The 23,404-nt window shown below is 40.6% G+C and overlaps 1 protein-coding gene across 4 annotated transcripts in view; it reads right to left on the minus strand.

The window, feature by feature from the left end:
* The window catches only part of ELOVL6 (ELOVL fatty acid elongase 6), a 123,494-nt gene extending 101,933 nt beyond the window's left edge, over positions 1–21,561 (minus strand). Inside the window, exons 1-2 of one of the 4 annotated variants that reach the window (XM_014554067.2) lie at positions 21,465–21,561; positions 20,661–20,781 (exon numbers count right to left, since the gene is read on the minus strand). In XM_014554067.2, coding sequence (XP_014409553.1) covers positions 20,661–20,749 — 89 coding nt within the window. In that variant the 5' untranslated portion in view covers positions 20,750–20,781; positions 21,465–21,561. The other 3 variants (XM_032461850.1, XM_032461842.1, XM_006173037.2) reach the window with 3 other exon arrangements.
* Positions 21,562–23,404: the final 1,843 nt, after the last annotated feature.

The following is a 23,404-nucleotide window of genomic DNA, read 5'->3' on the forward strand; positions in this document are numbered from 1 at the left end:
TACAATCAGAATTTTTTCAAAGACTGCTATTTCATATGGTAGATTTCCATTGGTCTGGGACCTGCCTTAACAAAATGAAGCCCACTCTCCCACCCAACCCTACCCTTTTAATACAACGTCTTTGAAAATGGTTTCTGTGATTTTCCCACTAAGGTCTGATGTCATAGGCCAAAGTGAGAGACAGAGGACAGCACGGTGGCTGGAGCCAGCCTGCCTGGGTTAGAAGCTCAGCTCTGTTGATTACCAGTCGCGTGACAGTTGGCAAGTTACTTATCCTGTCTGTGCCTGAGGTTCCTCAGCTTGCAAAACAGACCCAGTCACAAAGCATATTTTGTAAAACAGGGGCTTAAATGAGTCAATGTTCATAAAACTCTTCTTAGGCCCAGGATAGATGCTCATTAACTGTTAGTTAATATCCTTATCAAATGCCCAGTAGAAGTCTTCACATAAGGATTGCTCACTATTTCTAGCAAACATGATTCAGTCCCCTTCCACCTTCATCAATGCAACACAAGATTCACTGTGTATGTGTGTGCGCGTGCGCGCTCGTGTGTGGGCTGTTTTCAATTACCCATCCTTCTCCCTCCAGTTCTCTCTGGATTCTCCCTTAGGAAACCACAACAGGTTTTTTTCCCCCCTTATTATCTCCTTTAATAAAATTTTATATCTCTAGCTTCAAAGGCATGCTTTGTGATATAAATCTGAAAAGACAATTTCTCTGTACAAAGAGAGCCTTGCCTTCTTAGCGTTCTGTGAAGAAGTATTTTCACTGCTAAGCATAGGTGAGGGCTGCCATTATAAATTAGGGTCGTTCAGGACAGTATGAATTAGTGTTATCCAGGACTTGAACTTCGGATGCTACTTCCTACAACGGAATACAGTTGATCCTCATTATTGCAAATTCACCTACTCACTAAAATTTGTTTCTCACCCCCAAATCTAAACATACAGGGCTTTCACAGTCGTTCGTGGTCATTCACACAGCGGTGGATAATTTGAGTTGCCCAATGCCTGCGTTCCAGGCTGAGGTCAAACAAGGTAACACTTTGCCTTCTTGTTTCAACTCATCCTGTAAACGGTGTCCTTTTTCAGTCTACTTAGTGTCACATTTTTTGCACTTTTGTGCTTTTTGTAGGTGATTTCACTGTTTAAAATGCCCCTCCCCACCCCAGTGCTGAAATGCCATCGAGTGTACCTAATTACAAGAAGGCTGTGTTGTGTCTTACAGAGAAATACATGTGTTGGATAAGCTTCATCCAGGCACGGGTTATGGTCCTGTTGGTTGTGAGTTCAATGTTAATGAATCAACTATGCATTACATAAGGTGTCTTTAAACAGAAACACACATAAAGCAAGGTTATACATTGACTGGCTGATGAAAATGTTGTGACCAGAGGCTTGCAGGAACCTAACCCTATCATTTCCTCTAAGAGCAATGGTTCAGAATTTGCTAATTCGGTGTTTCCAGTGACTTTATAGAACATAACTAGTCAAGTAATGAGAATCAACTGTGCTTCCTATAAGGAGTGTGGGTTAGAGGTAGACAGTACTAATCCATCCAGGTAATCGATTAGACCCTGTGAAGGAAGACCCTGCTGAAGTATCACACATACTTCCTACTGGCTGCTTAGGTGAGTGATTACCTTTCCTCCTGAGAAATGTGATCTGACTTTGCTTAATTTAAAATACATCCTTGCAAAAATAAATAGTTGCATTATCCTGAAGTATTTAAAATTCGTGATGATTTTTTTTTTCAATTGCGGATTCTGCAAAGAGCTTTTAAGTCTTGTACAGTGAGAAAATGGACATTATGTTCCCTGGAATATGGGGATTTTTAAATCTGAACCTTCTGCTATATAGTGCAGGGGAAATGCATGAAAACTAAGAACACTCCCCGGGTCGCCCAAACCTGCTTTTTCTTCAGGTTCCACGCACAAGAGGGAAAGCAGAATCTGGAGCCACAGTGACTTTTCACAATGCATACGTCCAGCTGACACCTCCCAGCAGCCCTGAGCAGACTGAACCTATAGGTCTGTGTAAAAAAGTACAAAAAGCACACCATGCATCACCATAATAGTATGCAATTTCATCCGTTACAACACCTGCTTATCTAGATATTCAGATGGCACCTCTGACCTGCTTCTCCACCCGGACAACACAAATTGCTGGGTGTGAATTAGTCAAGCGTGAGAATGAACACAAGCAGAGAAATGTGAACTCAGGCTGTCAAGGCCCAGGAGCAGGCAGTAACAGAAGCAGGCAGAATGTGATCCCAGCAGACCAATTTGCTCTCCGAGCGCTAGTCCCAGGATGGCAATAACTGCTCTAAGTTCCGTTAGTGCCCCGAACGATACCTACAACCAGGCATTTTCTCGTGCTACAGCATCCACATTTGAAACACTTCAAAACACTCCTGACCATCATCCAAACTTCTATTAGGCAGGTGAACTTGGTTGATGGAGCAAACTACCTTTACAAAATGGGATTTTAAAAATATTTTCAGTAAGAAGGGACAATAGCTCATACTCTAATTCCACTTTTTTCTTCAATGGATGTATCTTTTGAATTTAGAAAAAAATTTCCCTTTAAGAAAGAAAGAAAGAGAGAGAAAGAGAGAGAGAGAGAAAGAAAGAAAGAGAAAAAAACTATTAGATTTGATGAGAACAGATTCATTATCTGATTTCTAGATCTGCAGGAAACCATTTGAATGTAGTTCACCCTGCTGTTATTAAATAGTCCATGGCTGCAGTCTCACAAAACAACTTGGTAAACTATAAGAAATTTCTTGATTAACTAGTTGGTCCTCCTGCAAGATGCTTTGGCAAAAAATACAGTGAAATGACATTACTTTCACTGCAAACTAAAAATTAAAAGCCATCTCAAATATCAGGATGTAGAGCCACTCAGCTTTTTAAAATATATTATCTTCTTAATGACAAATGCTGTTACCTCTGAAAGTAAATCAAAAGAAAAAAATTGAAAGTTCAGATGGTATCTCTTTTTTTGCTTGTGGTCCTACTGAATCAGATTGGACTTACTGAGAGTTTTCTACTGACACTGGGTTCTCTCCTGCACTGAGCTGGATTTTACTAGTGACAACACATCTTCACCAGATGGGATGTGCTTTCCCCTGTTAGACCTTTTAGTCGTGGATGCAACATCCATAGGTACAGAATATATTTAAAGCACAGGAAGCTGTCATATAATATACCATGAGCTTTACCTGTATTTTAATTTCACTCTAGAGTTGGTACCTCTATGCACCTAAATCAATCCCAAGAATTTAATGCAGTGAATGAACATAATTATTTCTATTGCATACAGTTAACTCCTAGGCTACTTGTTGTCTATTAACCAATCATTCCTTTCTCTTCTTCATACTTTCTAATGTGATCTTATGGCCTATACAATCTGAGAATGTGTAAGTTCCACTTATATCATAATTTCTGCTTACACTATAAATAAAATTTATAATTAAGAAACTAATAAGAGACAGAACCATGGTTGGGCTCAATACATGACTGGGACATAAAAGTATATATAATGTTCTCATCTATAAAGTGGGCATGAAAATTCCTGACTCACAGGGTTGCAGTGAGGGGACCACGAGACAGTGTTAATGTACTGCATAAAACTGTTCAATATTGACACACTGAACATCAATCATGATAGCACACCTAAAACTTACATAGCATATAGCGTTCGTGAACACTTCACGTACATTAAGTGAATTACTTAATCAAAGCAACAACTCTATCAGGTCAGTATTGTTTTCCACATTTTACAGATAGGGAAGCTAAGGTTTAAAGAAGATATGTAACCTCCCCAAGGAGCTAGTATGTGTCTGAATAAGGATTCCAACCCAGGCAGTGTCTGGCCCTAGAGTCACTGTCATCCATCCCTCTATATGGTATCACTAGCACATGTTATTCGATCCAACAGAGACAATAATGACTACTCATTCCAAAGTAATGCCATGTTTTGGAGGGGGAGGTAAGATCTGCATTGAGGTTATGAACTGAGTACCTGAGTGAGTGACCATGAATGATACATTCTGACGTCAGTGAGCCCAGTACTTTGTCAATGCTCGGTCAAATTTTAGTACTCTCGTGCCATGCAGTGTGTAGAACTATTCTTTCTGAATCATGTGTTGGGACTTTGTTTAGGAGTTATTCATCCACTTCCATTAGAAGGTTAGTATTTCAAGCTCTATCTTTAAAGATTAAGGAGTAACTCACAGAATAACTTACATTTAATATTACCATAAATAAGTCAACGTTCCACTTTTTAACAAGACCATTCTGTTTGTCTGGAGTCATGTATAAAGTATCAAAATGAATTTTATTGTCAGCTAGAACCTTACATTAAAGCAACATAATTCTCCCATTTACAGTTTGGTGAAGGAAGTATTTAAGAACATGGAAGAATGTTCCTTTCTATATAAAGAAAAAAAGGCAAGTTACAGAAAAATATGGTATGAACTCTATGAAAATATTTTTGTTAAAAACATAGAGATGGGTAGATAGAAAGAAAGGGATGTTTTAAAAGATTTGCACTAAAATGTTAGTGTTGCTCTCAAGGTAACATTTACTTTCTTATTTTGCTTATTTGTGTTTCCTAAATTTTCTACAACACGTAACTTAAAGTTCCAGGCCTATCCACTGAATGAAGAAACTACAAATGATGGGAGTTTATTCCTTTTAAAAATGTTTCTGTGATAGTACACATCTTTGCTTTATCAAGATGAATCCTAATACTTCTCTACACAAGTAAAATCTGAAGAAAAAAGTAAGGATTGTATGCATATCGCCTAATTTGAGGCCTCCAGTTGCATACAGTTTATTTGATGAGTCAAAACTATACATAAATTTCTGAAAATGGGTGGAAATATTAAATCTTTACACTCAGCTGAACTTATGAGAAAACAGGAGTATTTCTTTTCATTTTCACATGAAAAATCAATTTAAGCCAGCTACTGAAGACAACTGGCAACTACTGATGGTCTGGCCCAAGATCAATGAAAACATAATTTATAGTAATACTTCGGAAAACTGCTACATCCCAGATGTCCTAGACTCTGCATATAAACAAGACATTTGGAGCTGCTATACTTTAACTACCTAAGGAAAGCAGTTTAAATGTATTACGGCACATCTAGATATGACAGACCATAAAAGTAAAAAAGCCTACTATCCTTCCCACTAAGCAAAATGCAATCCTGAAAGGGGCATCCACCTGCACCAGTTTTGGTTATAGTCATTAAATCCACCGTGAGAGGGTAGGACAAGCAGAATTAACCAGCTTCAAGGTCCCGAGACCCTGTCTCTCTAGCATTGCTGGGAAAAAAGGAGCCCCTGGACACCAAACACTTTGTGGGGAAGAAACAATCTCCGCAAAAAGTCTAGTCCGGTGATGGAGTAGATCTGACATCAAGCTTTCAGTAACTTAGCCGTGATATAACTCTTAAAAACACGGCAGAGTCTTCCTTTGCTCCACGTAGTTTTTCATTGTGAGTGTGTTGTTTCATCTGTGTAATAATAATGCAAGTTCAAAAAGCCAGCCATCTGGTTTGCCTGCATTATTCACATAAAATATCCACAATCTGGGCCTACACACCAGTTACAGGGTGTTGACCACTTCTTACCTGCTTCAACAGAACTGAAGGAGGAATTAGCATCAACATTTGTTCAACTGAAAAAAACAAAGTAAGCCCAATAACTAATAAAGACTTATTTTTTTAATTACCACGATATTGATATTATATGGCATTGAAATTGAAGCCTATTTTCAAAATAAATGAAGTGTGAATATTTATAAAGCATTTAAGGTATGTGAAAATTTGTTTGAATGTTTAGAAATTTATCAGAAGTTTATAATGTGAAAACTCCTGTTTTAATGTTTCACAAAGTCAAGTAAAATCAGATAGCCCTGACTCTCTACTGGCCAGAATTGCATCCACATATTCAGAGATTGTGCTAGTCAGAACATTTTATACTTGGTAAGTTATAATTTTGGTATTGGACTCATAAACACGTTGCTCTAGAATATAAAATGATGTGTAATTTCTTATGCTCTATTTTAGGGTAGTTTTCAAATTAAAAAAAAAAAATTCTATAACAGGGAAAAACTTCCCTTCAAAAATTACCTGAAACGAGATAAATGAAACTTTTCTTCTGCTGTTACAGAAGAAGGTAATAAATGTTTCGCAGATTACATTTCTTAATTTACTTCAAAAAATATTATTTTTTGAGGAAATAGTACCTTAACACTCTTTTAGAAAAATCAAGTCTAACTAATGTAACTAAAACATATTAAATATGCAATATTTTCTTTTTTGCTCCTTTAGTATATTTCTAATCTATTGCTTATTTTCTTGCACCCAGAAAGAATACGTATTTAAGTTGTCTGTAGCTTAAGAGAGGATCTTTTTCCAGATTTATAGAAAGGATAAACCAAAAGATCATCATTAAATCAATTACAGAGATTTTAAAAACTATATCCCACATGATTTGGAACCATTCTCCTCCAACCTCCCTTTCCCGCTCCTGTGCCCTGTTGGTTGCTGCCTGAGACAATGCAAAGACTAGCAGAGAATGTAAGTCTTCCTAGACACAGCTAACGTAAAAACAAACACTACTTTTTACGTTCTTAATGAGGTGGGAAGCCCCATGAAAAAGATGGCAGAACCCCCCAGGCAAGGCCGCTACACTCCTGCCAGCACCATTCGGTTCCCTGGCCCAGCAGCATTATTTCGCTTTTTAAACTCTGAAACGGCTTACTTCTAGGAAAGCAGAATTTACCCCTAAGATTCTATTGGTTCCCTGAGCTAACTTCTGATTGGTCCATTTGTAGCACTTCATTTGCATGGAGCTCACTCCTGATTGGCCCATTTTCCTCACTCCTGATTGGTCCATTTCTACAAAGCTTGTTCCTAATTAGTCACCTTTGTTATACCTTATTTGCATATGATGTTACAAAATGTTGCAAAGTCTAGACTGGTGGCCTATAAAAGCCTGTGTAGAGCTTGGAACGTTAACTCCTCTGGGCCCACTGCGGTAATAAACCTGAGTTCTCCAACTCTCCGAGTGCTGCTTGGTCTCTCTCCCGGATCCAGGTTGCTGTCACAACTAAGCTGTAACACTGAGCTGTAGCACACCTTTCTGCAACATTAATGGCAATCCTCCATCTTTCTCTTCTAAGAGGAAGTTCAGAAGAAGCAAGAGTTCAAGGCAGCGCCCAGGACTGATAAGATCTCCTCCACAAAGCAGTCCTGTGAAAAAGCTCTGTGACACAGTTCTCAACCAGATCCCTGGGACTTCCTACCAGACCAGACACATCAAGATCTCTGGCTCCACACTGCCTGGCCTCCTGACTCGACTGACCTTTTATAACCTTCATTTCAGAGAGTACCAAAATCCTTCTAGCTCCTCGAAATCAGACTTGATCTCCCAGACATTCAGCAGTAATGGACTATTTGCTAATGATGTATTCCAGGTACGTGCACAGCATCTGTTTCCAGGTGCCACAGGGTCCCTGAGCTAATTATCCTATTCATTTTTTGCTCTCTAGAGACAAGTTTATGTTTAATCTTTTATTGCTATTAGATTAGAGGACTACTCTCCCTGGGGAACCTTTGCCCTCCTAGATACATTCCTGAAACCCAGACGTAGAAGTTATCACGTTCAAGTCAAACTGATGTCTGTTATCACTTTCCCTTAAAGGACCAGGACCCTTTCCTACTAAAAAATAATCTAACTGTATAATTTATATTTGGAGAAAGAGAAGGAAATGTATTGTGACATCAACAGTATGGTTCATCTCTCCCTCAATCTGAGAAAGCAGATTCATCTGAACTAAGAATGTGCAGGTTCATGTCCTCACAAACTTCCTTTGTGTTTAACTATGTTGCTGAATGTTCATTAAAATATGCATTAGTTTTTTTTTAAAGCACTTGTTAGCTGATACTAGATAATACAGTGTTGTAAAATGAAATTTATCTTTTACTATAAAAACAGTAAGTACATTACAGTTAATGCAAAAAATGAAGAAATAAGACCATACGCAAAATCACACCACCTATGCCTACCCAGAATGTAATAGGAAAAGATCATGGAAAGCTGGAAGAGCAAAAGGAGAAATAATAAGCATCATTTTTACCACTTTTATATAGCTACTTTCTGCCATTTTGGTATTATTTTCTTCCTGATTTTTTTTTCCCTTGTGCATGCAATCCCACCTTCCCCTCACTTTAGGCAAGCTTTTGACTTCTTTCTGATTGGAGTAGTTGATTTGAGTGCCTAGAAAAGGAGTAATAATTAACATATACAACAATTAACATGAGTTCACTAAAAATCAGTCATGCTAAATTAATATCTTTCCTCTTAAAAATAAAATTAGATGAAAAAAAGAAGTATTTTATTATTGTTTCAATAAGACACTAGACAGTCTCCCATAATTCACTTAAGGACAATATAAAGAGGTACTGGATAATAAATCAGATACATTTATTTGACAGCCTTCTGTATTCATGCATAACTGCATTCATCTAGTCAACACACACTGAGTGCAACTGTATGCCAAATTCTGGGATAGGCACTGATTTCAAAGACAGAAGAGAAAATACTTATCCATCTATGAGCCAAGTGCTAGCAAACCACAAAGAAAGGAGAAACAGGTTTTGGTGGGTGGAGAAGAGAAAGGATTTGGAATTTGTATTTGAATAGACAGGCCTGAGATGAGGGTTACTTCAATAGGTAATACTGGGAAGATAATCTGGAGCCAGATTTTGAATGGTCTTTCAAAGCAATCAAAAGAATGATTGGGGAGGGTACAGCTCAATGGTAGAGTATGTGCTTAGCATGCACAAGGTCCTAAATTCAATCCCCAGTACTTCTATTAAAAATAAAGAAAAAAAGAAACCTAACTCTCCTCCCCTACAAAATTTTTTTCTTAAAAAAAAAAAATTTGGATTTGTACTATAGACAATGGAAAACCATGGGAAGTTTTTACCATGGGAGTGACATAGTGGGATCTGTGACTTAGATAATGCTGACAAGTGAGTGAGGAGACAAGAGGTAGTGAGGGGGGCCTGAAGGAAGTCCAGTGGCGACCGACATGAACCAGGAGAAGCAGAATTGAAGGCTGGATCACACAAGCCTTGGTTGTGAATTAGAGGTGAGGAGGGAGAGAAGGTGCTGAGCAGAGTGATGTCCCTGTCCCATGTAGATGACAAAGGAGGTGGAGCAGGCTGGAAGAGGAAGAGGTGTTCAGTTTGTGAAATCGACGGTCTGAGAAGACGGACTCTAAGAATGTGGGATGGAATCAGCCTCAGCCAGAGCAGCGCTTCCGCTTAGGCAAGAATTACCTGGGAAAATCTTTCCCAGCCCCTGGGCCTCTCCATGGACCTGCTAATTCTGAATCTCTGCGATGAAGCCTGTGCACTTGCATTCTAAGGAAAATCAACTCTCCAGGTGTGTCTGCCCTAAATACCTGGTTAAGGATCAAGGACATAGCCTGTGCTTCTCAAAGTTCTTACCCCAAACTACCCTCTTGTCTGTAGAAAACAAACTCAGTAATTACAGAGAACTGGAGAAGAACCAAGTACCAGCCAAAGCGGTACAATCAAACAACATCAGCAATCACAAAAAATAAGTTCAAAAAAAGTATTTCTGCAGAAATGAATGCAGGAACAGTAACTGAAAATCAGCTACAACTCAAGACAACCCTGGTGGTTCAGTGTTAACAGAGTCCTTAAAATTTCCAGAATGTCATGTACAATAAAAGCTTTGTAATGTTTCAAAGCACCATGTGGCAGACTTCTTAGCAGAATATTAAATTAGAATTCCCCCCTCCCTCACCATACTTTCTAATATAGACTTGCTCATTTTAATGTGTAAGTGCCAAATTTTAGTAAGCTTTAATACATTTCTTAGTAGTTTTTTAGTAGGTAATACTTAATTGTTCAAAAGCGTAGGAGTCCTAATTTTTTTATTTTTCAGAAGTGTCCATGAGGATTACCAGTGGGCTGTAGATGCTATTCTAAAAAACAAAGCCTAGAGAGGATAGAATAGTCATTTTCAGGTGCATACAAGACAGTTGTGCAGAAGTGAGAATAAATACAGCTGGAGCCAGACCTAGGGCCAGCGCAGGACCACAGCTTTCACTTTAATATGTAGAACAGTCTTCAAATAATCAGAGCCATCCCAAGTGGAATGGACTAAAAGGAGCTTCTTAAGGAAGTTCCCAGGGTCTGACAAGGGATGACTAAGTAAAGAATAAAGAACAGCTTCACCCAGTTAGGAGACTAGTCCTAGGGACCATAACGCACACAAACCACACATACACAGTGGTAACCTTCTCCACAGTCAAGAAAACACAGTTTAAAACACTTGATAGCCCACCCAGGTCTCTCCTTCCAGCCCCTGAAACAGAGTAAAAACAATGATGTGAGGCAGAATGATAATCTTCATTTTCTTTTCCTGCTGATTAGACCCTACAATTCTGAATGTTGAGATGTTCTGAATTCAGAACAACCAGAAACAATATAGGATTAGGGCAACTGAGTCTTTTAAATGTATCTATCAGTGTGGAATGTGGACTGTTTTCTGGAGCTACCAATGAATAAAATCATGGATAAAAATGTTATGTCATTTATTACAGATTCGTTGTGCATTACTCAATTAAGCAGATAAATCTATCTTATCATGTCATGAAGTATTTATTATGACAAGCCAATCCTCATCTTATTTATTCTATATTAAAAATTAATTTATTTCAACTTATAATTGAAAAATATTAAACATGTGAGGCAGTACATAGTTTTAAAAATTTCTTTCAGGAGGATGTCAGCAAAAAAGTTTGACGAACACTCCTTTACTCTAGAAAATTCCATACAAACACCTTTTTTTTTTCTTATAACCTCACAATGTTTCTTGATCTCTTAATCTTCACTTACTCTCATAGTCAGTACTTAGTCTTGCACTCCTTTGTGGGGTCATTTTTCACAAGGGCATACCTCTTCATAGATTTCCTACCTACCAGACAATAAAAGGAAAAAAACAAAAAACAAAAAAACCCCCACTGTTCTGACAAATGAATGCTTCTCAGATTTGACTTCAGCAAAATTAAAAAAAAAAAAAAGTTGCTTCATTTTCTAGACCATTCGGGTCATTCTCCAAGTCAAAATTGCTAATGTTAAAACAACAAATTCTAAAGAACTGCAACACTAGGTCTTAAAGGGAAAACATTCTACAGTTGATTGGAGCCCAGTGGGTCAGTAGATTTATGACTTAATATTACTAGTTACAGGCTAGCTATAGAACACCTCTAATAGCACAGCATGCTTTACCTGCGTTCCCATCATGAAGAGTGTTGCAAGCCGCCCAGTGAAATGCCAACTCCAGGCCTGGGCACAGAGCTGTTGGTTCGTAACCCCAGGAGTTCCTGGGTAAAATGTGAAACTGGCCCCCTTACACGGGAACGCAGGTGGAGGCTGAAGAGGCAGCCTCTCCAGGTTGGTAGGTGGCAGGTATAATGAGCAAGGGGACTTACTTATGAGGCTTGTCTTGGCGGCTGCAAGACCAGTAGATTTCCACATCCACCCACAGGATATAGTGGCCTTAACAGGTCACGTATACCGTCCAGATGGTCTCAACAACACATCTACTCTTTCAAGGCTGTGTCCTTGAAACGGCTCTGACTGTAGGAACAGTGGGCAGAAGGTACATTTCAAGGGCAGGAAGATGGTGAGGAGACTTGATTGCCTGCATCCTACTCTCAGGTCAACTGGGTGGGGGGGGCGGTCACGACCTCTTGATGGCCTCCTCCAACAATGGTCAGAGGACTATTTCTAATGCAAATTAGAAACTTAACATGTTCAACTTAACATGTAAGGGAATAGTGACATAAAGTAAGTCTAGACAAAACAATACTAAGTAGCCACTAAAAACTATACTTAGGGAGATGTCTTAGTGACATGAAAAGCATTTATAATGCAAAGAGGGAAGAAAGCAACATAAAAAGTTGTTATGCGATAGTAGGTGAATGGAAGTGCCCAGGGCAGTCCCTGGCACAGCATACGGAACTCAATCCCTTGTTGATATGCACTGAATACTAATAAATAAATAAGTAAATAAAGTATATAAAAATCTTGGAAATAAGGCTGAAGGAAATGTGGCCTCTGAATAAGAATTAAAGGTGTTTTCTTTCCTGCATCTTTATTTTTTTTTTAATGTTTTCATTTCTTTTTTCTATAATAATAAATATTTACTTTAAAATCAGGAGAAGGATTTAAAACTAATAAACAAAACAACAAAGGTTCTCTTTAAATTCTTCACATTATAGGAGATGATCTTTATAAACAGAGACAACCCCAACCCACATATACATATATATTTGTTTGTTTGTTATTGTTGTTGTTTTTCTATCAATAGCAGGTGGCTATTTACCAGTAGCTACTGAAACCTGCCTGAAGGAAAGCTAGGTTGCAGGCAGCACTAGGTAGAAACACAAGCTCCCAGGGTCTAGACCCAAGCTCAGTGGTCAAAGGTCATGACATGGAGAAACAGACAGAAAGTATGCTTTATAAGAAATGTTCCAAATCTGTGTGTCACAGTTTGTTTAAGAAAAACTGAAATCTCTTATGATAGAAGCATTAGTAAAGATGACATGGCTTTTTATAATTATAAAAGTATTGATAGACTTTGAACAAGTAATATTCAGAAAACACTAATCCTAATGACCAGTGTGTTTATCTCTTCGTAGCACAAGGCTTAGTGTAACAGTAATAGGTGCTTTTGTCGTTATTCCTGCCGGAAGCGTTCAGGATACGCTTAATGAAAGATAAAAGACACTGTAAGATTCTAGACTAAAACCACAGGTACCTTACACATTTACAGTGCTGCCCAGTGTCCAAGTGCATTATTTTACTGACTGAATATTTATTCTTACACAAATGGGGGATGATTTGGGCCTGGGTGACTAAGCTTTAGCCTGGGGCCCATGTCTTTTTTTTTGTCCCTACATACAAATGCCAACTTGTTTAACCACACTGCGCCTCATTTCCTGTTTTGTATACATCAAAGGAAGGTTGGGAGGATTTAACCATTAACATATATAAAACATTTTAAAAGAATGCCTGCGACCAGTAAACAACTATGTATCAACAATTACTATCATTACTCCAGAATGAAGAAAATCTACCCTCCCTTCTAAGATCTTTAAATTAAATCCGTGCCAAAAAGTCATAAAACTGAGAGGAAACTACAGACACTGATGTTTAGAGTACCTTGTTATTGAGCTTCCTGCCCTCTGATTGTAATGATACCCACTGCTAGACCAGCTTTTAAATGCTTAAGGCACCCACAGACTTCAAGAGAACACTCACACATTAAAAAGTTTCAGGAGCAAACCTTTTCATCAGGCCCTTTTTCCCTACATTGAGCCTCCCAAAACAAGATCATGAAATTCTCAACTTCAAAGGACTCAATTCCACTAAACTCACTTCACCTGAAAAAGTGAATTACCCCAGTGGGAGTGGGCATAGTGTCTTAAAAACTTTTACATGGTATTAATGCTACCTTTATAAATAAAAGGAGCTGGGCAGCTGGGCAGCTGGGCAGCTTGGCCTAAAGATAGGAAAACTTGAGGGTTTCACTTATTATTACCCACATTGAAGATTTTCAAAAAATTACTAATAATTGGGGGTAAATCCAAGTACTAAATGTTCAAATTTTGCAGTTTTAAGACACTAAAATCTTATTACTGAACTAGTTTTAAAAAAATTGATGAAACAGTTCATTCAGTTAGGGCCTACTTTGCACAGAATTTTAGAAAAGTACATTTGGTACAGCAAGATGCTTCTTGAACAGCAGGAAATACACAAAAAATGATCTTTAATGTGGTATCAGTTTTCATTTATTAAAAAAGTCACTTTACCATGTTTATGTATATATATGTGTGTGTGTATATATATAAACATATACTTTTCTAAGTGAATGCCTGTACTCTCCTAACAAAGATAAACGATAAACATACATTTCATTGATTTTTTTTCCAGTCTTCAAAGAATGATCTTGTATACCGCCCATTAAGTGTTAACAAATAGTCAATTCAAAAATTCAGCCTCAGAATTCAAAGGATCATTAAAAAACAAAACAAAACAAATAAGACAAGCAAAAAAACAAGTCCAAGGATGAGTATCAATAAAATTAAGGGTTGAGCTAAAATATCTGAAATTTATCTTTAAGAAAATTAAGTTATACTTATTTCACTTAAAATATGCGATTACGAACTTGATTAAAAACAGTAGGGGTCCCCCTCTCTATAATACAGTATACTAGATGTTCTCATTATATTACAATCAGGGACACAAAAAAAGCTTTAGAAAGAAAAAACCTAAAATATGAAATCCTGAAGGAAGTAGAATAAAAGTATTAGAAAACTATATGAGTATCCAGCAAAATTACTTCTAATCAGCATGTCTATTTATCTCAGCAAAGATAAGTGTAAATCTTTTTCACCTGTACATTGCTTTGTGCAGATAGGCTTAAAGTTAAATTTTTAGAAGTTCATAGAGGGTGACTGACCAAACAAAAGGGTTCCTAAAAATACTTGTCATTCCAATATGCTAAGATAACCTTGAAACTCACAACAGTGCAAACTGATTATACTTCAATTTTTTAAAAAAAGGAAAAAAAAAAAGAATCTTTAAACTAAAAATCGTAAGTGCTCAGTACAGAAATGAATCATGATAAAATCATAAGCTTGAACTGAGATGTCTTACAAGGATCTGTACTTTAGGATGGTTTTTGCTCAATGAACTTCAAATTACAAATTCATTTTTGACTCCAGGGCAATCGTTTTTTTTTTTTTTTAAACAGGATTAATCTACCTCTAAAATGAAATTATTGTCAAGTTAAATCTAATTAAGGATGCTTTTTTTTTTTTAAAGTTCTGAGTAACTATGCCAACAGTACACATCTGTACTTGCCTGGATACACACATGATCAGAATACAGATAAAGGAATGAAGTTACAAGACTTTAACCTTTCAATAAAGCCATGTTATATTTTTATTCCAATTTCTTTGGATTATCAATAGAAATAATGTAGTATAGGTTAATTTTTCTAGGCAAACTTTCCTAGGTAAATGCCTGTGCTCTTCTAACAAACATAAATGGAAAGTAAATGGAGAAGATGGATTTGAAGCCAAGGACTAGAAAACAAAGAATAAAGGAAGAAAGCTAAGGCAAATTTTGTGGACTGTTGTCTGATTTCTATTAACAAAGGACAGCGCAGTTCACCTGTGTCCAGAAATGAAAAATTCAGTGAATCATTGCAACAATTTTTGGATAACTCATCTCAGAAAAATACTAGAACTGAAATACCCAGATCACTGGAGCAAAGATGAATTCTTGATTTGCCTGAATAGTCCTTCACTGTACTTCATTTGCTAAAGACCGACTAGATGGTTATTCTATGCCCTCCTAAGTATTTCTAAGTCTCCATCCCTCTCACAGCTTTTCTACTGTCTAAACCAAAAGATTCTTCTTTCAAGGAAGTATGCAGAGTAACTCTTAGATCTGGAGTGGGTTGACTTTGGAGTTAAATTCCAAAGTAATTCTGACAGAATTATTATCATCTAACATCAAAAGCAACAAGGAGTCTTTTCTAGACCACAAAATTCAACTTCCAATTTAACAAAAGGCCTATGTAAACATTTTACCATCATATGCATACTGTCTATTACAAATGCAAATATCGAGATGTATAATCATAAAATAATCTCGCATTCTCCCTGGAAATCCTAAAAACTAAAGGCTGCATGAATACACATCATTTTTTAAAAGCTACATAAAAGTTCAGGTTAAAGTTCCCACACATTTCATTATTTTCTACGATCATAACATAGATCAGTTTTCTTCTGTATACATTTTCTCAGTGTTCTCACTCTTAACCTAGTACGTAACAGGCCAACATCTCAGCAGTTTCTAAGGTTTATTGAATGAAACGTTAAGTTCCTCACACTCAGGATTTTCAGTCCTAAGGCTAATATGAACTGTGATTCTCTAAAATAAGTGGCAAGCAACATACTGAGCACAGTGTGGACACAGTAGTTTCCTAGACGGCTGACGAAATCTGCATTTGCTGTAGTGTCGCTGATTAAAGGAGACTTTGGCCTTTTCTGTTCCATGACCACAGACTGCACTATTTTTCTAATAAAAGTATACAACAGGTCACAGGGAGGATTTCAGAGATCAATGCAAAGCCACTGTCCCTACAAGAAAAACAACAGCCTGCATTCTGAAGTTTGATAGACATTATGATGCTATATTTTGAGTAAAAAAACTAACACAGGCTTATAATACTTTTATATTCTTTATTACTGAAATTGTACATGTTACTTTCTAAACCTCACATATAAGAAAGAACATAAAGATGTACAATCCCTTTTAAATACTGTTTCTTTTAAATTTTGTCCTTCATAAAAACAATCTGTGGATGAAACATTTCCTGAGCCAGACAGTATTTAATTCTGAAAATGCCTACACTATCTTATAGACCCAAAATACAGAACAAAAATATAAAAACAATAAAACCCTTATAACCATCACCACAGCCTGGGGGGGGGGGGGAGTCAGAAAAACATACAAAACACTCAAAGACTGGACATGGAAGAGGCCAGAGGGGAGCGGGGGAGGGTTTCCTGAGGTTCTAGGCAAGCCCTGTGATGACATCACCTCACAGGCCTCCTGTTTTCTCATTGGTGAACACCGTGTCAGCCGACATCAGAAGATAATCACCATTGGCCAGACAATTACAATTGGAGCAGCTAGCATACAGCACTGCTAGCACAGAGCCGGCAGGCTGCTGAGAGAGAACGCAGAGCCCAGCTGCCCTTCTCACTCAATGAATTTTATGTCACCTTACCAATCACTAGGCGATTTTGCTCCCTTGCTAGCAGCCCTTATAAGTCAGCTCTTAGTGAAAATAACAGGTAAAGGCCAGATGTCTATAAAAGAACAAAATGCCTCTCTTTTCAACGCTGTAAAATCACAAGGGCTTTTCAGTGTAAAATCAGAACTCAAAAATGCTATTGAGCTAAAAGCAGGCATTTTCCTCTGCCTCATGCAACACACTCTCATATACCAGACAGTATTACTCAGGATATTTTTAATTTGACATGTAGTTTCAAGATGTGGCTCAGGAGGATCCTCCAAGGCACAATATTTATTACTTGGCATTTCTGTAGCTTTGCTGATTTGTTATATATGAAACTATTTGCTAGAAAAGTAAAAAGGTCTGCGGTATTTATCTCGTGTCTGTAACAAATGAATACAGGGTTAATTACTCTTTAGACAGCAATAAACTTGATAAACTTGCCTCAAGTTTGAACCCTTTATAGAGTTTATACAAACATCACTCCAAAAAGGGGGCCCCTTTACATTAATATGTAATAAGGTAATGAACATGGATTATAGGGTAAGTTTAATAAAGGTCCTCTTAAATGATACTCAAAAAGTAGTGCAGACAGCATACTGACAAAACAGCACTCCTAGCCTTCCTTACAATTCTTCAAAAGACAGTGGGTGTAGCTCATTTTTGAGACATGAGTTATAATTCTCTAAATGGAGTTTCATTTGAGGCTATGTATATAGATTTTTAAGAACAACTGAAAATGATTTGTCAAAAAACAGAGAAGCTTCCCAACATTGTGTTTTTCCTCCAGAAGCTATTTCAAGCCATTTTAAGTTAATGAGTCTGGGAAAGGCAAGACCCTGTATTTCCTAAACTTCCCCTGACCCCAAGAGGGTATAAGCCTTGGTATGGAGCCCCTTCTCCTGTTAACAAGGGAAATGAAAAGGAAATCTTCATTTTCTTATACACCGGGCTCAAGACTTTGTATTATCAGGGGTTTTGGGGAGGAGGTTTATAAAACTGGGCCCCAAGGATATTGGGAGAAATGCATACACTCTGGAGTAAAAGAAGAAAGCAAGACAATCAGGGTCCAGAAGACCTGCAAGGAAAGGGTAACAGCAGGGTTTTGTGCTGTAGTAGGTAAGCCACGAAGAACAAACAAAAGAGAAAAGGCCGGGAAGGGGAAACTCTAGTATGTGACTATGACATAGCATTCAAAATGCAGAAGGAAGCCAAGTAAGTTAAGCTTCAGGTATTAACAGGTAGGGCTGGCAATAAAATGGGCACCCATTGTCACTGTAGCTCACTAGATAAGCATTTTCCCCAGCATCTGCCATGTACAAAGCATCCTTCAAGATGCTCTACATAATCAATAGTGGAATGAGACAAGAACCATACCCTGAGAGATGGTGGTCTGGTAAGAGGTACAGACATATAGGTAAATATTCATGTATATGAATAAAAGCCAGGAAAGATATTGCCAGACATAAGGTTCAGATAAAGAGCCAGGAGGAAACAGTGGTAGAGCCCAATAGGCAAAGATAAATTGGCGCATTTTCCCCATTTTCAGTCCCCAGAGGGCTAGGCCCTGTCTGATTCAGTGTGTACTTGCTGAGTGAATGGGGAAAAGAGGCGGGAAAACGGTACCTGGAAGTGGAGGAGGCACAGAAAGCAGCCTCAGAGAAAAGGCAACAAGTGATTAAGAGGCAGTACCAAACGCAATGGTGCAAGAGAGGGCTGGCAGACAGTGAACGCGGGCAGCCCGCGGGAGGGGAAGCCGGCTCTAGAGAGGCAGGTTCGACAAGGATGCAGCAAGTTGGAGACACGGTAGACGTCAGAGAACACAGAGCACACTAGGCCACCGGGGTTAGGAAGATGGGCCCGAGCTGCGCGGCAAGGAAATAGGACAAACAGCTGCAGAGAAGACCCGGGCCCTCGGCTGGCCACCGCCCCCACCCCGCCTTCAGCGCCACCCCCTAAGCGGGAGGAGGAAGTGCATCTGGAGAAGGTCCCCAAGCGGCGGAGCCCGAGGGGGCTAGGCTTCCCCGGAACGCCAAGGCCTTTCAATGTCTAAACTCCTACGGGATCGAGCTTCCCAGTGCACAATCATCTTCCGAACCCACCCTTGGCCCTTTCGGCCTCGGCGGCCCGGGAGGGACCCCAGCCCTGTCTCCGTCTGCTGCCGCACTTCCTAGTCTTCCGAGCGGATCGCGTTCCCCTCCTGGCTTCCGGCTCCGACCCTCCGCCACACTCCGGCCCCCGCGCCCTCAGAAGCCCCCAGCCAAGCCGCAGCGAGTGTGACCGAGCGGGGCCGGCTGCGCTCCCCCACCAACAGGCCGGGCCCAGCCGGCGCGCACGGCGCAGGGGGCGGGCTCCGCCCGGCTGCGGCCGCAAATGACCAGCTGGTCCAGGGCGGACCGGCCGGGAGGGAGGAGGGGGGAGAGGTAGCCGAACCTCCCGAGACCAGTCGCGACTCCTGGGGGCCGGAGAAAAAGAAGTTGAACCCCTATTCCCCCACTCCTGCCCGCAGCAACCCCCTCCTATTGCACCCACCCGCCCCAGCCCCCGGCGTGCCGGCGTCTCGGGTTTCCCATTGATGAGGTGGGAGGAGGAAGGCAGGTCGTGAGGGCGCCAGAGCACGCGCTCGTGCACGCGGCGGGCAGGATCCCCCAGCGCCCCGGAGCCCTCTCGGCTCGACCCTCCCATCCAGCTCGGGGGGTGCGTGGGGTTTGCTCTTTACCAATCGCCAGACCCAGGGTTAAGGGGAGGAGGAGAATGTCTGCCACAGCAGCTCTGTCTACAAGAAACAAGCGAGATGACCACACACACCCTCCCCTGTTAAATATTGCAAGGTGACACAGGATCGCTTCCCACATTGGGATTTTCAAAAGGACTGGCGGAGGGAACACGGTAAACAAGAAAGATGCGTTCCTGGATTAGAAGTTTGGGGAGGAGCCCCCAAGGACTCTGCGAACCGAGGGGTTTTTAATCAGTGTATCAACTCCAGTCAGCAGCTTCCCACTAAATTAGAAAGGAGTGTGGCCAAAAGGCGTTTCCGTGAAACAAACTTAATAATGGCGTGGCTCCACTCGCTCGGGTTCATTCATTTTTATTACTGTTTTCGTTGTCCCCTCCTCCCCCACCCCCCGCCCCTGTCTCTTTATGAAACCGGAAAGAGATCCGCGTGGGGAAAGAGGTCCAGGAAAGGAGGAATCCGGCTGGGGAGCAGAAAAGAGGAGGGCAGTGAAGTAGGAGAGCTGCAAGGAGAAAGGAAGGACACGAGGGATGGGAAGAGGGCGAGGACCAGAGAGCCGAGGACGGCGGACGGGAGAGGGTTAAAGGGAGAAGGAGGCCGGGTCCTCCCTCCACTGCCTTCCTCACTCTGCTTGCAGGAGGCCAAGCAAGAAAAGCCAAATCTAGAGGGAAACCAGGAGTAGCACAGGTAGGGGCTGTGACATCTCTCCCGCCTTCCCTGCCGCGCGACATCTACTCTATGTACACATATATGTTCTATGTTATATAATCTATATTAAAGATGCATGTGTAGCCACGGTTCACACAGGGGCACCCACAGACCCACGCGCTTCATGCAGCCTCAGTGTCTCCTGAACCCGGGAGACCCGCTCGCTGCTGCCCGCGATTCCTCGCTCCATTCACTCCCCAGAAAGGGAGTACCGACATTAAGGCACACTAGGAAGACGCTCAGGGATCCCAGGAATAGTATCACGCGAAAGCATCACCTACCAGTTTTCCTGCATCCATTGGATGGCTTCACTCTCGTTGAACTGCTTTTCGAATTCATATTCTTGTAAAGTCAACACTGACATGTTCATTGGGGCTGATCTTCGGAATCGCTACGTGTACTCTACACAAAATAAAATTATCTGTAAAGCGCTTGATTTCAAGTGCTCTCCTGTATGATTCCCCCACCCACCCCCCTAGGTCTTCCCCTCGCTGCTTGGTCTCCGGCAATCGGTCTCTCCCAGCCTCTCTTAGCTACATTGAGGGTTGAGCATTGCCTGTGCCTCCGCGCCCGGCTCCTCGCTCTGGGACTCTCCTCCTCCCGGCGTCCGCATCCACCGTAGGAGGAAATGAATGCCTTGCGGTCTTAGTGCCCGCACGTTTGTCCATCACCCTTTTACTTGTCTACAGGGAAATCTCCTCCCCCTCGTGCGATCTGACAAATTAACCCTTTGCGAGGAAGAGCAAGAGAAACCGAGACCTCCCTAGCCCTGGGGGCCGTTTTGTTTACGCGAAGGTGACTGGGGGAGTGGAGGAAGGGCGCGGAAAGGGAGGAAGTGGCCTCGAGATCATCTGCACCCCTCAATCCCGACCTCATGGGCCGTCCAGCCTGGCCTTTGAATGAAGTTTCGGCGTACAGAGTGCAGCCCCAAAGCGCGTGGACCTGAGAGCTTGGCAAGTAGACGATAAATAGTAAAACCTGACAGCGCTCTCGCAGGAAGTCCAGGCAAATTTGCATTGAAATCCCACGTGAAAGGAACGCACTTCCTACCTCCTCGCCCCAGCCGTACCCTCCGGGTCACTTACCTCAGGGATTCGGCTTTGACTTAAGTCAACCTGGGGCCTGCCAGCCCGCAGAGCTCCCCAGTCACGTGCCAGCTGGAGCTGCGGAGGCGGAGACGGAGGCGGAGGCGGGTGGACAGTCCAGATTGACTAGTAGCCACAAGAGCGGTGGAGGTTAGGTGGAGGGTTTGGGTACGGGAAGGTGTGGAGTTAATGAACTGAGACAAAGAGGGAATGGAAGTTAGCAAATAGGAGAACAGGACCAACTGCTCCAATGCAGAAACTATTTGTTTGCACGAGAAATTTCGCTTTATTATAAGGGTGGTAGATGCAACAGAATCGTGTTTGAGGAGAGGGGTCAATGTAATGTTGACCCCTGCTGAGCCCCCAGTCTCACAGTGACGTTTTAACCTCAGCTTCCATATACATCCCTCTTTCTTTTTTCCAAGGGAAAAGTATTTTCTTATTCTGAACGTCCCTCCACTCCACAAGTTACGAAAAATGAAATATGAGACATGGCGACATCTGACCATCTAATCTGTCCATGTAATTGTAAAGTTGAAGTGTAATAATAGTAAGGGACTTATGCTTTAAAAATTAGGTGGCCATTAGGAGTAGGAAGAACATTCTCTTTCTCTCTTCCCAGCTCCCCACCTCCCTGGGCGTCCAAAGAGAGGATATTTTCATTTAAAATCAGGTGCCCAGAACCAGAGAAAAGGGGGACTGGGAGAAACATCTCTGTAAATGAGGGTGGTATAATAAGTTAAATAAAGAGCTTTAAAAATCAATACAATTATACATATATGTACAAATATTTATATATTTAGCAAATTAATTTATAAGTTAATTTATAAATTGATGCTCCCAAACATTCCATGTATGGCCTTTTCTCATCTCTTCAATTCTAGAGATTTCTGCAGTACAAGTCTGAATTTGAAGGTAAAACCTCAGTCAAAAGACTTGGCAGGGTTGGGCGGGCTGGAAGGTGGGTGTGGCCTGATGAGCGGTAGGGATGTTAGCAGATTACCTGGGCTTGTGAGTCATCAATAAATATTTGTAAAGTGAAGAGATTAAATAAGTGAAAGAAGGGAGGGAAGTGGGAGAGGAATCAAGTGTGAGAGAATCCAGCAAACATTTTGCTATAACTTGCAAGGTAAGTCCAACATTTGCTTTAAAAGGATTCCATTTTTAAATTGAGTACTGTTCTCACTAGTCATCATGCCAATCTTAAACTAGTATGAGAAATTATCATCTGCTTACTATGTTTCTTATCCAAATAATGTCTGTTTTTACCTGTTTATTTTGGGAGGTTATGGGTTAAGATGGATTTGGGGTTACGTTAAAAACAAATATCTGATTTTTTTCTGAACAGTGTTTAAAATGGGAGATAAGCTCCAATTTCTTGAACTTTAAAGTAGACAATTAGCAAAAATGGTAAGTTCTTGATATTTCTAAGTGTTGTTGAGGAACAGATACTGTTAGTGATAGTGAAAACCAGTGACTTTATCTGGAAAGCAATTTGGCAGCTTATTTACTCATTTTAAATCCACTTATCCTTTGACCATTCGTTCACCAGATACTCCTTGAGCCTGTGCTCATCTGAGATCTCAGGACTCAGTGGGGAAGAGGAGAGACAAGACTCCTGCTCTTTTGGAGCTCACATTCCAGAGAGGAAGACAAAATAATTTCACATAAAGTGAAGTCCTAAAATTAAAATTAAACAGCATCATGTGAAGAGATGGGAGCACTCATTTAAACCCTGAAGGCTTCACTGAGAAGGTGACTGTGAACTATGGAAAAAATTCATACCCAGAAACCTCAATTAATTAGTGTCTGGATATCAGAAGGGGGCGCTCTCCTGCCCTGCAACCACAGCGGAGCCCAACATGAAGAAGAAAGACTCCTCTCCTGGCAACAACTCAACCAATGAAATGTCATGGACTCTGTTTACTCTAGCCCTCCCA

Source organism: Camelus ferus, chromosome 2 (genome assembly GCF_009834535.1).
Source record: "Camelus ferus isolate YT-003-E chromosome 2, BCGSAC_Cfer_1.0, whole genome shotgun sequence".
Classification (NCBI taxonomy): domain Eukaryota; kingdom Metazoa; phylum Chordata; class Mammalia; order Artiodactyla; family Camelidae; genus Camelus; species Camelus ferus.